Below are 15,728 nucleotides of genomic sequence, written 5' to 3'. Positions count from 1 at the left end.
GGTTGGGAACCTCTGCCCCAGGTGTTTTCTGTTTCAACTTGTCTCCGCAGACATGGCGGTAGAGAATCTGTGGTTGTTCCGTGTCTTTGAGGGTCGGCGTGGGTCTTACACTGTGGGAGTGACACTCTTCAGCTTGGGCTTCTAGAGAGGGCCGCTTTAAACGAGAATTATTCTCAACCCGACTGACGCGGTACCATGTCTGTGCTGTTTGTGTGTGCGCTCGGGATTTTGGGGGTTAGCTCACTTCCTATCAATTAAACCAATAAAATCTTTTTTTGCTGACAATTATAAAAGGGGGCTTGAGTGATCAATGCAAAAAAATGTATTGTATGTATTTTGTAATTAATTCCATCATGTGAGATTTTATGGACAAAGATATGAGTTCAGATCTAGCAGACAACTTCCTCCAGCTGCATGTTTAACCACATGAACTCTGGCGTCCCTTTTCTGGTGACGAAAAATGGCTGATCTACGAGCTCTCACAATGCGTGAACTTGTAGGACGGCTATTATCGGGAAAATGTTTTTAGTGTAGAGCGAAAACAGGAGGGGCCCTAGTATAGAACCGTGGGGGACTCCGGTCAAGTATATAGGGTTTAACTGGTTAATAAATTATTGACCCCTATTGGTTGAACCGAAGCTTCCGTCTAAACCGACCAAAGTGGAAGTGATTTAACCTCATCATGTCCTGGTGTTTATTATGTATCCGTTTGACTTGATTTTACCAAATGTTTCTCTTTTTTTTTCTTTTTCTTTTTTTTTTGGTATGAGTGTTGGTCCGAACTTACACGTCGGACGAGTTTGGGGCGTTAGGGGAGTTGACGTCCCATCATCAGAATGCTGGATCGCAGCCCCTCTAGAAGACATACAGGATGGCATTTAAACGCACCACTCAAGAGCAGACGGCCCACCCATATGACCACGGTTAAGTGGACAGATGGGTGGGCCGCGAATGCATTCAAGATTTTCTACATCAGCTGGTTTGTGGCAGATGTTTTTCTCTTTTTTTTTTTAAACAGCAGCTCTTTGTTCAAAGGCTATCCACCTCTTTAATTGTTTGACTTCCGTTCATTTTATTTGATTCTAAAACATTTGTTTGTTAGTTTTTTTTTTCTTCTTCCAAGAGTCATTTTTACAAATGAGAGAGAAAGGAACTGCCATGTGTAGGAGTGAGTCCATAGGCGATGTCAAAGAGAGATGCAGAAAAATGGAGAAGACGATTATGTACAATGAGATTTTAACAGACATTTAACCCTCCGTAAACTGCCTATTTTGTTATAATAAAAAAAAATCTATATTGAACTTTACTTAAGCACTACTACTTACGGGAGTTATTTTCTTTGCATTGTTAATCGTATATGAAATAGAAAAAGTATAAAGATATTTGAATATGAATATATATTTTTTTTCTTTTACTTTTATCACCACCTCCTCTGTCTTTTAATTTTCTTTTTTAAGCATAATAATAAAAACTTAACAAGAATATGGTTGTCTGCTGTTAAGTGTTGTGTCCTCTGGCCTTGACTAGACAAGTGACTGTTTTTTTTTTTTTTTCTTTTTCAAGCACTCCATGCTTGTCCCTTTCTGTCTAGTAAGACTTTCTGCTCTCGTCCGCTGTGTGGTTTGAGAAACATCATCCACATGGTCACGGTCAGTTAGAGTTAGTAATTTACCGACTCTGATAACCAGATCTTCCAACAATGAGTTAACAGATTCTGTCCGCTTGACTGTCGTAAGGCAATAGTCGACCATGAGTGAAGTAAGGCCCATGCGTGTCACCAATTCCAGCTGTAGTGGGAAATACTTTAGTAGGACCATTGTCTCTGGACTTAACATACTTGTAGGAGCCATATTGGGTTAAATGGAATTTTGGGCACTTGATTGATTGAGTTAATTAATTGGCTATTTGGTGGAGGCACCCATTGGCACCTCATGTTGTGGGAGTGTCTCTGAATGTGGCCTCAAGAGGTTACAAAAGACACCTCTCCCATGCTCACCTTCAAGGCTGGTTTTGGTCCATGGAGGTAGGGTGAGCTGGGGGAGTGAAACTTTTGTTGACCGCACTAGAGCACTTTCATAGCTAGAAATCACACTTTTATTGTTGTAATCTTGCTCACTGCTATTTAATTTCATACACAGATTTATTGCATTATTTTGATCGCATAACTGTAATAATTGGTGTCACTGAAAAGTATGAGTAAAGCATTTTAAACTTATGAGCGACTTTATGGATGTGAGTGTTTTAAGGTGCATGTCATACAGTATTTTAACCTCCCATGCTTAGCCTACTGGCTCTTTTAACTATTGGGGTTATTAGCAGCCGCAACAATACTGTATGGGGTTTTCATATTTTGTAGGACCATTGTCTCTGGACAAAACGCATGGGGTTTTCATGACGTCAATGGCATTGACAACAATCTTTTGGCGGATGAGCGGCATGGTTCTTCTATTTACTCTGTCAAAGGCTTTTGAGAAGTGTTCATACTGAGCCTCTCGTCTTTAGGATGTTGAGCCTACCCCCCTTCTTGGGGCGGCTATACACAAGTACGATTCCAGGCCAGGCCAGCAATGTCGATGTGCAAGACTCTTAACCCCTAATTGCTCCCAGAACGCTGCAGACTCCAATGGCTGTTCACTGCTACTAGTTGTTATAGGATGGTAAATGCAGAGAACGAATTTCACCTACAGTATGTGTATATGTTACAGTTTGTTTGAGGTACCAGTAAGATTGGGGTTGGAGCGCTTGTTTTAGTTCACCTTACGGGCAGTCCCTGGAAGAAGCCCATGTCTCAGTGGTAGAGCATTTCTGACTGCATTGGTCCCACGTCTCATTGTTCCCATTAGTCCGACGCTGGTGAATGTGTCCAGGTGACACATTTTAGATCACATCACACACGACCCCCCAATTATTTTGAGGGGTCCCCAGATGATTAACTTAATGTGCAAAATTGTTTTGTCACTCAACTGTAAACAAACCAACATAAAGTTTAAGTGTAAAGAGGGTATCTTCACATCTCTAGTGCCAATTTAAGGACTTTTTAATACCTCTAAAATTAAACATTGTCCAAATTGTCAAATATATAGAGGCAGAAATTGTGAAAATAGCCGATCTACATGCGATGCGAGGCGTTGTGAGCATGTAGATCTGCTATTTTCACAATAGAACCATGTTATTTATACCAAATGTAATGTAGCACTGTAATATTGGATCATTCCGTTCTTGACAATAAGCAATCCTACTGTTTGAATGCTGTACAGACGCACACATGGAGCAAAAATAATGATTTTCCAACTTCGACTTTCAACTTTCTCTGGTGGGAGTCGACTTGTGTAATGAAGTCGACTCAGTCAACTTTTTCGTTAATACCCCTAGTGGACACTCTGGTGTTTCTCAAGATTACTCAGGTTACTGAAACCCTTGTCCACACTGTTTGAAGACATGCGTTTCTTTCCTGGTGTAAGTCGTCCTCTGATTGCTCTTCACCTCTCCAGGTCGAGTTAAAGTCTCGGTGAGTCGTCGGTGGTTGTCTTTAGACGTCGGTTGGTCTGCGCCTCCTCGTTTGTGGCTGGTTACCGAGCCGACGTTTGGCCGGCATGCTGCTGCTGAGGGGATCTGTGCATTCTTCGGCATTCTGCAGAGGTCGCTGTCGCTCTCCTCAGTGTGTTCGCGTGGACACTCGGAACCGAGGACCTGAGCCTGGGAGGATGAAGAACGAGCTCCTTCGAGGAGCAGCGGTTCATCGTCAAAGCTGCTGCTATACATGGACTGTGGCGGGGAACAGTGTGTAGGTCTGCTGGCCATTGACAAAACGTTGTCCTTATAGATACAGTATGCACTCTATGTTCTACTGCGTATATACTGTATATATACAAGTACAGGTCATGTTCTACTTGCTTAAAGGTCATGCACACTTGCCCGAAAAGTAAATAGCCCATTATAACATGATAGGTAAGATTTTAATTACCGCTCAATTTAACACTTATTTCTTTACTTTCTGGGGATGTGTGATCATACCTCAATACGTCCAAATCCAAATACCTACATAGCTATGACTGAATATGTCTATGGTTTCACACTTATTTTATATTTTTAAGTGTAGCAACAGTAAAAACAGCACATTATAGGTAAACAGTGCTCTTATTTTACATTCCACAGACCAGAAGAGAAGACAGAGCTCTCTGGCCACATTCAGGTGTTTAGACAGATATTGTTGTGTTTATAGACGGTTGCGTCCCCTCTCAAATGAGCACTTGCCCGGTCGGGCAACCTGAAAGCCAACTTCACCTGCCCAAAGGTTTTATTTACCTGCCGGGGGCAAGTGGGCAAGCCTTAGTGTCAATGCCTGTTACATATAATATATATTCTATATTCTATAAATATACAGTATAAGGTAAACCTTTAGGAAAACTACAAGAGCAACCTCGGACCCCTAGAACTATGTTGAAATCTAAAGGCATCTTCAAACCTTATATACTGTAGGTCAGGGGTCTTCAATGTTTTCAGGCCAAGGACCCCTTAGTTGAGAGAGAGATGAAGCAGGGACCCCCCCACATTGTGCTGTTTGACAGCACAATCATCAGTGTATTTTGGGTTCATGTAAATTTGTGTTTCCAGATATTTAACTATACTTGAACCATCGATACTTAATGAACTTGACCTTTCACTCTGTACTTAGTCTGCTCTTTTCCCCCCCTACACGAAACCTCTTTGCCGAAAATAGCCGATCTACAAGCTCGTTGTGAGGGGGAGGGGCGACCATATTTGGGTCTGGACAGTGCCGAACCGAAACAAGTTAGGCTCCTTATAAGAGTCTGAATCGACCCTCAGAGTTGGTGCAGTCACCCTCACATCCATATGAGCGTCTGTGCAAGGTGACGCTCATGTGTGTGACGTAACGCTACATCAGCATATAAGCAAGTGAAATAGAAAGTAAAGTTGATTTGCTTTCAGTCCTCAGTGAATACATCTGTGTAGGGATATACGTCAACGTTCCGTGACACATAAATATTTGTTTTTTGAAAAGAGAAAGGACCAAGGAAGAAGAGGAAGGAAGAAAGCAAACGAGTCCATTCCAGCAGGCTTTTTGTTATTTTTGTAAGGATGTGTTCAAGGCAAGAGAGAATCCAAAAGGACGTCGATGTCGTTATTCAACAGTGCAAGGCGGACGGGGAGAGCCCTTTCTCCGATTTCAGATACGCCGACTCCACCTTCACGTTTAAGTACTCCCAGGCCTCCAACGGGGTAACCTATTTCGTGAACGTCTCGGACGATTATCCAGACAACACCTGTGTGTCCAACTCGGAAAATGCTGACGATGTTTTGTTCACAAGTGATCCGGTGCCCGTTATTTTCCACCGAATTGCAGCAGAGATGAAGCTGAAAGATCGCGCGGGAGAGACATACCAGTGCCGCGATGCACCAGGAGATTCCGATGGAGGCGATGACACTGACGCAGATCTCCCAGAGGAACACTCTGACAACGAGTTCCACAGAAGTCCGGAGCTGGAGGCTGACCTCCAGGAGGTGAGGGATTTGAAGTATGCAGTGTTTCTCCATGAATATGTCGATGAGGTGGACATCGACCTGCACGTCTACGTCGGCTTCCTAGACGAGGAGACCGCATTGGCGTGGGCCGTGGACCGCCATGAGCCCGTAACGATGCGGCTCAGCTGCTCACTGACGCAGTACCTGAAAGGGACAGTCCCGAAGGTCGATGTTTTCCAAGTATCAAAGCTTAAAGACAGGTTTGGTCTGGGACATCAGCTGAAGAATATCATGCAGACGTTTGTCACCGAGATGTGGGAGCAAGAGCACAAAGGGGAGGCTCCATGGCTCACCAGCTCTGCCAGTGTCAAATGCAACTTCAACCACTCTTACCACGATTCCGTTCTAACGTCTGGACAGTCCCGCTCTTACAATCCTGTCAAATCTGTGCCGACCAGAAACAGAGGTTTTCTTGTCCAGGTAATAGAGTACGCAGAGCAGAGGATTCCTCTATTGAACGAATACTGCGTGATCTGTGACGAACTTCACGTGTTCATAAACGGACCCATGCTCAGGCCCTATGTGTGCGAGCGGGAGCTGTGCATCTTTGCCTTCCAAACCCTGGGGGTGATGAATAAGGTAACCGACGTGATCGCAACTGGAGCTCTGGTAGTGGATCTGTTGGTGTCCATGGCTCGGGCTGCAGTGTCGTCAGACAGGAAAGACGTCATTTTTGACCCGTATCCCTCTGTGGTCGATCCGGACGATCCCCAGCGACTGGCTTTGGACCCAAACAATAAAAACTATGAGAGAGTGTTGAAAGCCATTGATAACCTTCCACCTATTACAGAATTGATCAAGACCCCTCATGCAGAGATGAAGGAAAAAATGAACAAGGTTGACAAGTTGGCTGTCCCATTGCTCCAATGGGTGATATCCAGTAACAGGTCATACATTTCCAAACTTCCAGCTAACAAACAACTTGATTTCATGCATACACCACATCAGTTCCTACTGCTTTGCAGTGCCCCTGCCAAAGAGAATGCCTTCAGAGAGGCCAGAAGAATACATGGCAGCACCTTTGTGTTCCATGGATCAAACATTGAGAACTGGCACTCTATTCTGAGGAGAGGACTGGTCATTGCGTCCAACACCAAATTTCAGCTGCATGGCAACTCCGAAGGGAATGGAATATATCTCAGCCCCTCGTCAAACATACCCTTTTCTTTCTCTGGGATTGGCTATGGCTATGGAATGGGAATGATGAACCGTCAGGGAACAGAAGACACGAAGACTACAGCACGGACGACAGAGAAAAAAGAACTACAGTTCATACGTAGTCGTAATCTGAAGTGCATTGCTGTATGTGAAGTGATCACTTCGTCTGCCGTGAATAAGCATGGAGGAGATATTTGGGTTTGTTCAAATGCTGACCATGTCTGCACCAGGTTCTTCTGCATTTATGAGGAAGGGCAGGGGAAAGACCCGAATATCAACACGCAAACTACTCCTGGCATCTACCAGAAGATCCTTAACGTTGTCAACAGTAGACACCTGGCGACCAAGGAATGAAATGAAATTCAATTCAATTGAACGGTGCAGATACAGCCGTCTCTGCCCCCTTCACCAAATAGCACCATGACCTGTGGGTCAGGAGGACCCCCAGGCGAGGACCCCCAGGCCTGCCTGCAAGGTCAGTCATCTGGGGACCCTCCCAAAATCATGTGAGGACCCGTCCTCAGTCAGTCTGGTGACCTTGCATCACCAGTTATCCCATTATCGGGTTCCGGTTGGCTCATCAAAATCATATCTAGTGTGAAGTGAGCGGTGCTATTTATTCATTTCATCAAGCGTCCCGCTGGCCAATCACAGCCCGTCCTGTGAAGCTTGGCCAATTGGACCCTGGGCGTACAAGCGCACAACAAACTTTGAGCCGTTTGTGCCAAGATGTAGGCCATATCTAGGCCAGATGTACAGTAGGGAACTTCCGCTTCATATGTTTGGGGGCTCTGAGTTTTTTTTTTTGGGGGGGGTATGGGCAGACGAAGCCAGATGTTGGAGCTTGGCTCCGCTCAAAGATAGTATTGATCCCAGGCTACTAGATGACAGTAAAGCGACAATTTAAGGACAATAATTAATACCTAATACCTTAAAAAAAAATCAACAAACTATACTATAAAAGCTGAAACTCTGAGTCAAAGAAATTGCCTATTTGAAAACCGAAAAAAATGGGAATTTATTAAATATATAGTACGATATAATTCATATTTAAATATGTTTTGACACTGAATCAAATGTTTTCACCAGGAGCCTCGATGGCTTCTTTCCAGGCTTAAAATAATTCATATAAAACATTTTTTGGAAACCTTGAAATGAATGGGGTTTCTATCTGTGGCACCACACAATGGCCACCACTGCTATGCTCCATTTGCATCGTTCCCGAGAAGGCCAGTGCCCGACGGGCACCTGTCTAGTAGGGACAAAAGGGACACGGACAGACAGATACAGAGATCTCCATATACGGGCATATGGGTATTGTGCAACTTGAGGTGCGTGTGTTTACCGACAAACGTTGTTCCCAATGAGCATTGTTGCCAACCGGTATAAACTAGGCCGATGCCAATTGGGAATGCATGCCCCTCTGGTTATGTACCCATTGTACCTGTCTGTCTGGGTCCCTTCTATGCCCTTATATGGAGATATCTATCTCTGCAGTGTGTCCCTTTTAGGCACATAAATGGAGATCACTGTATCTGTCCGTCTCTGTCCCTTTTATGCCCATATATGGGCATTAAAGAATTATCATATTAATTGATGTCATCAATATGAGCTCATAGTACACCTGATCTCCATATATGGGAATATTTGGTTGGATTGTCAGTTACAGCTGAGAGCCAAATCGTTTCCCTCTTAATATGGGGTCGTAGTATAAAAGGTTTGAGAACCCCTGGTCTAGATATTTTATCCCATGCTATTTTCTCTATAATTCATTTTCTGAACAACAGCCCCCTCTCGTGGAAGCAGAGTGGAAGTGAAACTCACAGTAGTCAAATGGTCATGTGACTGTTGTCTGTTGCTTCTTTCTTCCTGGTTGACTCACTGAGCAATGGTAAGCTGCTGTTTACAACTCTCCTCCATTTGTATGATTTAAAGTGTCTTATTCTTATATTAACTGTAATATGTACACACTGTTTAACACAGTGGTTCTCAACCTGTGGGTCAGGACCCCCACATTATTTTTGGGGGGATCCCCAGATGATTAACTTAATGTGCAACATTGTTTTCTCACTCAACAGTTAAACAAAAACCAACATAAAGTTTAAGTGTGGTACAGTATATGCACATTTCTAAAGTGACAATTTAAGGACTTTTTAATACGTCTAAAATGACAAATTGGCAGAAATTATGAAAATAGCCGATCTACATGCTGTGAGGCGTTGTGAGCATGTACTGTAGATCGGCTATTTTCACAATAGAACCGTGTTATACAAAATCGAATTCCTCAACTCTTTGGGCCTGTCAGGTTGGGAGGGGTCCCCAGTATAAATACCAAATAGTAAGACGCCTAAGGGCGAAAAGCGACCTCGCCATCTGGCCAAAAGAATTTGTTTCCCCTGGCATCACAGGGATCTCCATATATGGCAACAAAAGAGATTTGGTACCCCTGACATCATTGTGATTATATAATGGCATTCACAGATATGGGCTTAATATTGATGACATCAGGGATCTCCATATATGGGCATACAAGGGATTTGGTTCCCCTGGCATCACAGGGATCTCCATATATGGCAATAAAAAGGATTTGGTATCCCTGACATCACAGTGATTATATATTGGCATTCACAGATATGAGCTTAATATTGATGACATCAGGGATCTCCATATATGGGCATGAAAGGGTTTGGTTCCCCTGGCATCACAGGGATCTCCATATATGGGCATAAAAGGGATATGGTTCCCCTGGCATCACAGGGATCTCCATATCTCCATATATGGGCATACAAGGTATTTGGTTCACCTGGCATCACAGGGATCTCCATATATGGCAATAAAGGGGATTTGGTTCCATGACATCACAGTGAAGTGATAGACAGACAGACAGATACGGTCAAGATGTGACAGTTCTGACAGTAAACCGCGACCTGTGGTCGCAATGATTTTGGGGGTCGCGGCCTGAAAAGGTTGAGAACCACTGGTTTAACACATGAATGTGCAGGAGTTGATTTAGATGGACTTGTAGCATTGGACTCCTTGCATTTGCCTGTAATCATTGAATGTTATTTATGTTTGTGTACACAGGACCTGGAGTGGGTAGAAAAGGCCCCGGGTTGTCATGGTTACTACTGTTGCTTGTCTGACATCACAGAACTCCATATAAGGAGCCTGCTGACACATCAGCATCATGGGCTCCACATTTTCGAATGGCTTTGAACTTTGAACCCCAAATATGGATGTCACGAATCTCACGATGACTCATCGTGACATCATCGTGAATGACAACACGTGACATCACAAGTATTTATAAGAAGGTGAAAGCGAAAATGGCTTAGTTCTACTTCTAGTCCTCTGAGAAGACCGTCTAAGGACCCCCTAAACTTTTGCTATTTGCTTTTTGAAGAGAGGAGTAAGAAAACACCCATCCATTCCAGCAGATTGTTTTTATTTCTTGAGGATGTGTTCGAGGAAAGAGAGAATACAAAAGGACGTTGACGTTGTTATTCAACGGTGCAAGGCGGAAAACAAGGGCCCTTTCACAGATTTCCGATACGCCGACGCCACCTTCACATTCACATACTCCCAGGGCTCCAAAACGATTTCCTATTCTGTGAACGTCTCCGACGATTACCCAGACAACACCTACGTGTCCAACTCGGAAAATGCAGATGACGTTTTAATCACAAGTGACACGATTCCTGTTATTTTCCATCGAATTGCAGCAGAGATGAGGCCGAACGACGCCGAGGGAGAGACCAACCACTGCCACGATGCGCCAGGAGATTCCGACATGGACACTGAGGGTCCCGAGGATGATTCTGATGGAGAAAGTGATTTCTATGATGGAGGTCAGGAGGAGGAGGATAACATTGGTGACGAGATCATCAAACATCCGCAGCTGGATGCAGACCTGCAAGCAGTGAGGGATCTGAAGGGACCCTACTCGGCGTCGTTCAGGGAATATGGTGGATTTGACGACGTGGACATCGATCTGTTCATCAACGTCGGTTTCCTAGACGAGGAAACTGCATTGGCGTGGGGTGTGATGCGTCTGGAGCCTGTAACGATAAAGCTCAACTGCTCGCTGACGCAGTACCTGGATGGGGCAGTCCCAAAGGTCGATGTTTACCAAGTGTCAAAGCTTAAAGACAGGTTTGGTCTGGGACACCAGCTGAAAAAGATTGTGCAGACGTTTGTCACCGAGCAGTGGGAGCAAAAGAGCAGCAAAGGGGAGGCCCCATGCCTCGCAGCTCCGACAGAGCTGAGAAAGTCCAATCGTGCCAAAGCTGCACCGACAGCGCTAAGCAAGTACGATCGTGCCAAAGCTACGCCTGCCAGAGACAGAGGTTTTCTTGTTCAGGTAATAGAGTATGTAGAGCAGAGGATTCCGAGTCTGAATGAATTCTGCGTGATCTGTGACGAACCTCACGTGTTCATAAACGGACCTATGCTCAGGCCCTATGTGTGCGAGAGGGAGCTGTGCATCTTTGCCTTCCAAACCCTGGGGGTGATGAATAAGGTAACCGACGTGATCGCAACTGGAGCTCAGGTTGTGGATCTGTTGGTGTCCATGGCTCGGTCTGCATTGGCATCAAACAGGAGAGACGTCATTTTTGAGCCGTATCCCTCTGTGGTCGATCCGGACGATCCTCAGAAACTGGCTTTCGACCCGAAGAACAAGGTGTATGAGCGAGTGACAAAAGCCCTTGAAAGCCTTCCACGTATTGAAGAACTGACCCAGACCCCTCATTCGGAGATGAAGGACAAAATGGACAAGATTGACAAGTTGTCTCTCCCATTGCTACAATGGGTGATATCCAGTAACCGGTCGTACATTTCAAAGCTTCCACCAAACAAACAACTGGAGGTAATGAGCACGCCACATCAGTTCCTGCTGCTTAGCAGTTCACCGGCAAAAGAGAACATCTTCAGAGCTGCCAAAGAGAAATTTGGCAGCACCTTTGCTTTCCATGGATCGCACATAGAGAACTGGCACTCTATTCTGAGGAATGGACTGGTTGTGGCTTCTAACACCAAACTTCAGATGAATGGTGCCGCCTATGGGGCTGGGATATATATCAGCCCCGCGTCCTACATATCCTTTGGCTACTCAGGGATTTACAATGGCCATTCAAAAGTTACTTTGAACGAGGAAAGTACAGCACAGACGAGTGGGAAAAGGTTCTTGCACAGTCGGAACTTGAAATGCATTGCCTTATGTGAAGTGGTCACTTCTCCGGACCTGCACAAGCATGGAGATATTTGGGTGGCTCCCAACGCCGACCACGTCTGCACCAGGTTCTTCTTCGTCTACGAAGACGGGAAGGGGGGCGACCCCAAGATCAACACTCAAGACTCTGGCACCTACAAGAAGATCCTTCAGATTGTCACCAGCCGACACCAGACGACCGTGTCACCGCCTTAGCCGGGGGGCTGCTTCTCCAGTTGTGCTCCCAACAAACAAGTCATTATTTAGAAAAGCATTGCAAAATCAACAAAGCAATTTTCAACAGACATACAAAATTGAAATAAAGAAATATTCTTTTTTTTTTTCATGGACATACCTCTGAACGCTTTGGTGTAACTTAAAATCATTGAACTTGTGCTTGTAGTAATGGTCCTTTTCAAGAAGAAATGATAATATATAATTTGTATCTATGCAAAGGTACAACCTTTGTACTTTCTCTACACTGAAGGGTTGTTATTTTATACTATATTTTCTTTCTCCTTGGTGTTGTTTGGGATATGCTGCAGCAATTCACTCCCTTTGTACAAATTGAAAAGGGAACCAAGTGGACCCATAAGAGTCAGAGTTACGAACCCTGAAAGTGTCCATTTGATTCCTAACCCCTTCAAGACCACTTTGAGAACCACTGGTCTAACTGGCTGATTTAAAATAAAAACAAACAAAATATATTTTTTGCATGATGTGATTCATATTGCATAATAGATATTTGCCTGCAACACCATGAGTGGCCTCTTGTTGATGGATTAGCCTCCTCGATCACACTACTGTTGTTACCACAGCCTTTTTTGGCCCCTACTAGTCCTTCATACTTTTAGCAAGACAGTTTCCAGCTCTACCAAATTTTGGCTTACCATTTTAATTTTGAATTTGAATTGAAATGTCAGTGATATTTCACGTTTAATTTCCCCATTCATGTCAATGGGGAAATGTCAAGTTTAAAACCGCCTATTAGGCCCTAGCAACTGAATATTAGACCCCAGCAACAACAGTTTTACCATAGCAACCGCCTATTAGACTAGACCCTAACAACCGCCTCATAGACGCTAGCAACTATTGTTTTAACGTCAACACTGTCTGCACTATCAAAGCTGTTAACGCCTTAAAACCTTTAAAACCTAATCTAATTTAACTGACTAAACATAACTATCATTTCATTTCTCAAGTACACAAGACTGACTAAACGTTTTGAATATTTTAAGCAAGTACACAAGACTGACTAAACTTTTTGAATATTTTAAGCGCATTCCCACCGGGAATGATTATTGCTGAGTCATAGTGACCGGCGTGACGTTAGTGTGACATGGTTCCTCTGTACTTGTCTGTCTACCTGTGTACCTTTTATGCCCATGTATGGATATTTCTGTATCTGTCAGTAAATGTCCCTTTTATGCCCGTATATGGAGATCCCTGATGTGATGTCATTAGTATATGGTCATGTCTGGTGAATTGATATGCCCATATATGGGCACAGTGGTTGGCTCTGCGGTTCCGGACAACCGCATACCCAAACGACTGCGGCGGGCACCACGGGGAAATCTTGCTCTTTCGAACGACCACCAATTCGACAAAGGAGCGTCGGGAGGGTTAGCGACTCACCCCACGGAGGTTAGGTTTAGAGTAAGGGTTAGAGTTGGGTGTCGAACACATGACATGTAGTAACAGCGAAGCTATCCCGGCACCACCACACTCCCTTGAGTCTTTGCCATTGTGCGCTGAAATTCGGTCCGTCCCATATATGCACGTGACCACATATGGGCAGGTCGCTTCTATGGCTCAAGACAGCCGGATGCCTACAGTGTATAGTTGTATAGTGTATGGGCATATCATGTTTCGTTTATGATTATGACTGAGTCATAGTGACATGCCTATATATGGGCGTATCAGATTTGTTTATTATGTCTGGGGATCATAGTGACATTAAATTTAGATCTCCATCTACAATGTAGATGTTATAGGCTTGTGTTTTCTGTGTCTCTGTGACCATACCTTCATTATCTACATTCAACCTAACCACTCTTAGTTAAAACAGGGTTCCCACACATTTTTACCAATTCATTTCCAAAACTTTTCCAAAACGTTTCCAGAATATTTGACCCAATTTCCAGGACTATATAACAATAATTCAGCTCAATAACAAGTCGCTTACTCCTATACGCAAAGCCCAAAGACAGGTAGTGTATGCCAGTGGTTCTCAACCTTTTCAGGCTGTGACCCCTGAAATATATATATTTTAACTCTGACGAGCACTAAGAGTTGAGGAATTTTGTGTAACACGTTTCTCGCAACGCGAGGCGTTGTGAGCATGTAGATTGGCTATTTTCACAATTTCTGCCTCTAATATTTGACAATTTGGCCAATGTTTAACTTGTCATTTCAGAGGTATTAACAAAATCAATAACTAAAGACAATGCATAGCTATTTTTTCCAGGACCTTCCAGGACCCTTGATCAATTCCAAAACTTTTACAGTACTGGAAAAACATTTTTCTAATTTCAAAATATTTCCAGGAATTTCATGGCCGTGGGAACCCTGTTAAAAATAAATAATAATAGTGAACATATTTTAATATTATTTAATTATTTTTGAATGGGGCCTTTTTTTCCACCAACAGGTTTCTCCTGAAATCAGGCCTCTATGTAAGGCAAGGCAATGTTGTTTGTAGAGCACTTTTCAACAACAAGGCAATTCAATATGCTTTAGACACAGAACATCAAGGGAAACACTATTTTATACATAAAATAAACCCATTAAGACCTGAAAAAAGAGAAAAAAATCGAACCTCGGTTCGAAGTGAAGCGGTGAATTCTTATTCTATGTGTTCTAGAGCTATGAAATCTGTGTTCTAGATCTATACATTCTATCTTCTAATCTAGATCTATACTTTCTATGTGCTTTAGTTCTATATTTTCATGATGATTTTGTCTGGAGGGCCAAATTGTCATGTGAAGCTTGGCCAATCCTCAATTCTTCATTCTGGACATGCACGGGACAGACACAATTGACCAATCACAGCGCAGAGATGCACGGGACAGGTACGGGACACACAAAGCCACACCTTGGAAGCGTCTTTCACCGCTACAAAAAGTCTTCTAAATCCTAATGGTTTTCTGAAAAATGTATGTTTCTTTATATGTGTTTTTTAATGTCAAGGACCCCTAGAATTATATGGATTTGAGTCCGGGCCCCCTATCCAGGCCCAGACTAACCAGTGGACTAACCTGTGCGGTCGGACGGGTCGGGCAGTGGCGGCGGGGGGGCCCTTTGATTTGGAGAAGCGCCAGGGCCCGGGGATTCTTAAATCGTCACTGCCCCTATTTCAAAGTATTTAGTTCCAGGGACCCCCAGAAGCAAAGACTTGAGTTTAAAATGTTCGCTTTAAAAGAATAGATATTCATTTTCATATTTCATATTTCATATTCATATTTAAATAGAAGATCTACAAGCTCATAGCGCAGCACTCAGTGCCGCGCTTTGAGCTTGTATATCTGCTATTTTTTTAATAGTTAAAACATAAAATGATGGTTAAAGTGGTACTTAAAATCTATAGCAGGGGTCTTCAACAGGGGGTCTGCGACACCTAGGGGGTCCCCGAAATTGTTGGGAAAAAAATGTTTGTTTAATTGTTTAATTTGTCTTTAAATATATTTTTAAAACATGATTCTGTCTCTTTTGAATAACTTGTAAACATGATTATTGTGCAATTGACAGATTGTTAGTGATTGACATTCTCAGTTAATAAGGTATGTTTATAAATGGCAGTGGTATGGCCACTAAAATG

General features: G+C 43.4%; 1 protein-coding gene across 1 annotated transcript; it reads left to right on the top strand.

The window, feature by feature from the left end:
- Positions 1-5,100: 5,100 nt before the first annotated feature.
- On the top strand, positions 5,101-12,370 carry LOC308285163 (protein mono-ADP-ribosyltransferase PARP8-like; the record flags this gene model as incomplete). The annotated part of the gene is made up of 2 exons (XM_080725881.1): positions 5,101-6,846; positions 10,094-12,370. 2 exons carry the CDS (start codon positions 5,101-5,103, stop codon positions 12,125-12,127), a joined length of 3,780 nt encoding a protein of 1,259 aa, XP_080582007.1. The 3' UTR covers positions 12,128-12,370.
- Positions 12,371-15,728: the final 3,358 nt, after the last annotated feature.

Source organism: Nannobrachium achirus (genome assembly GCF_963921795.1).
Source record: "Nannobrachium achirus genome assembly, chromosome: 5".
Classification (NCBI taxonomy): domain Eukaryota; kingdom Metazoa; phylum Chordata; class Actinopteri; order Myctophiformes; family Myctophidae; genus Nannobrachium; species Nannobrachium achirus.
This window is presented reverse-complemented; position numbering and strand designations above follow the sequence as displayed.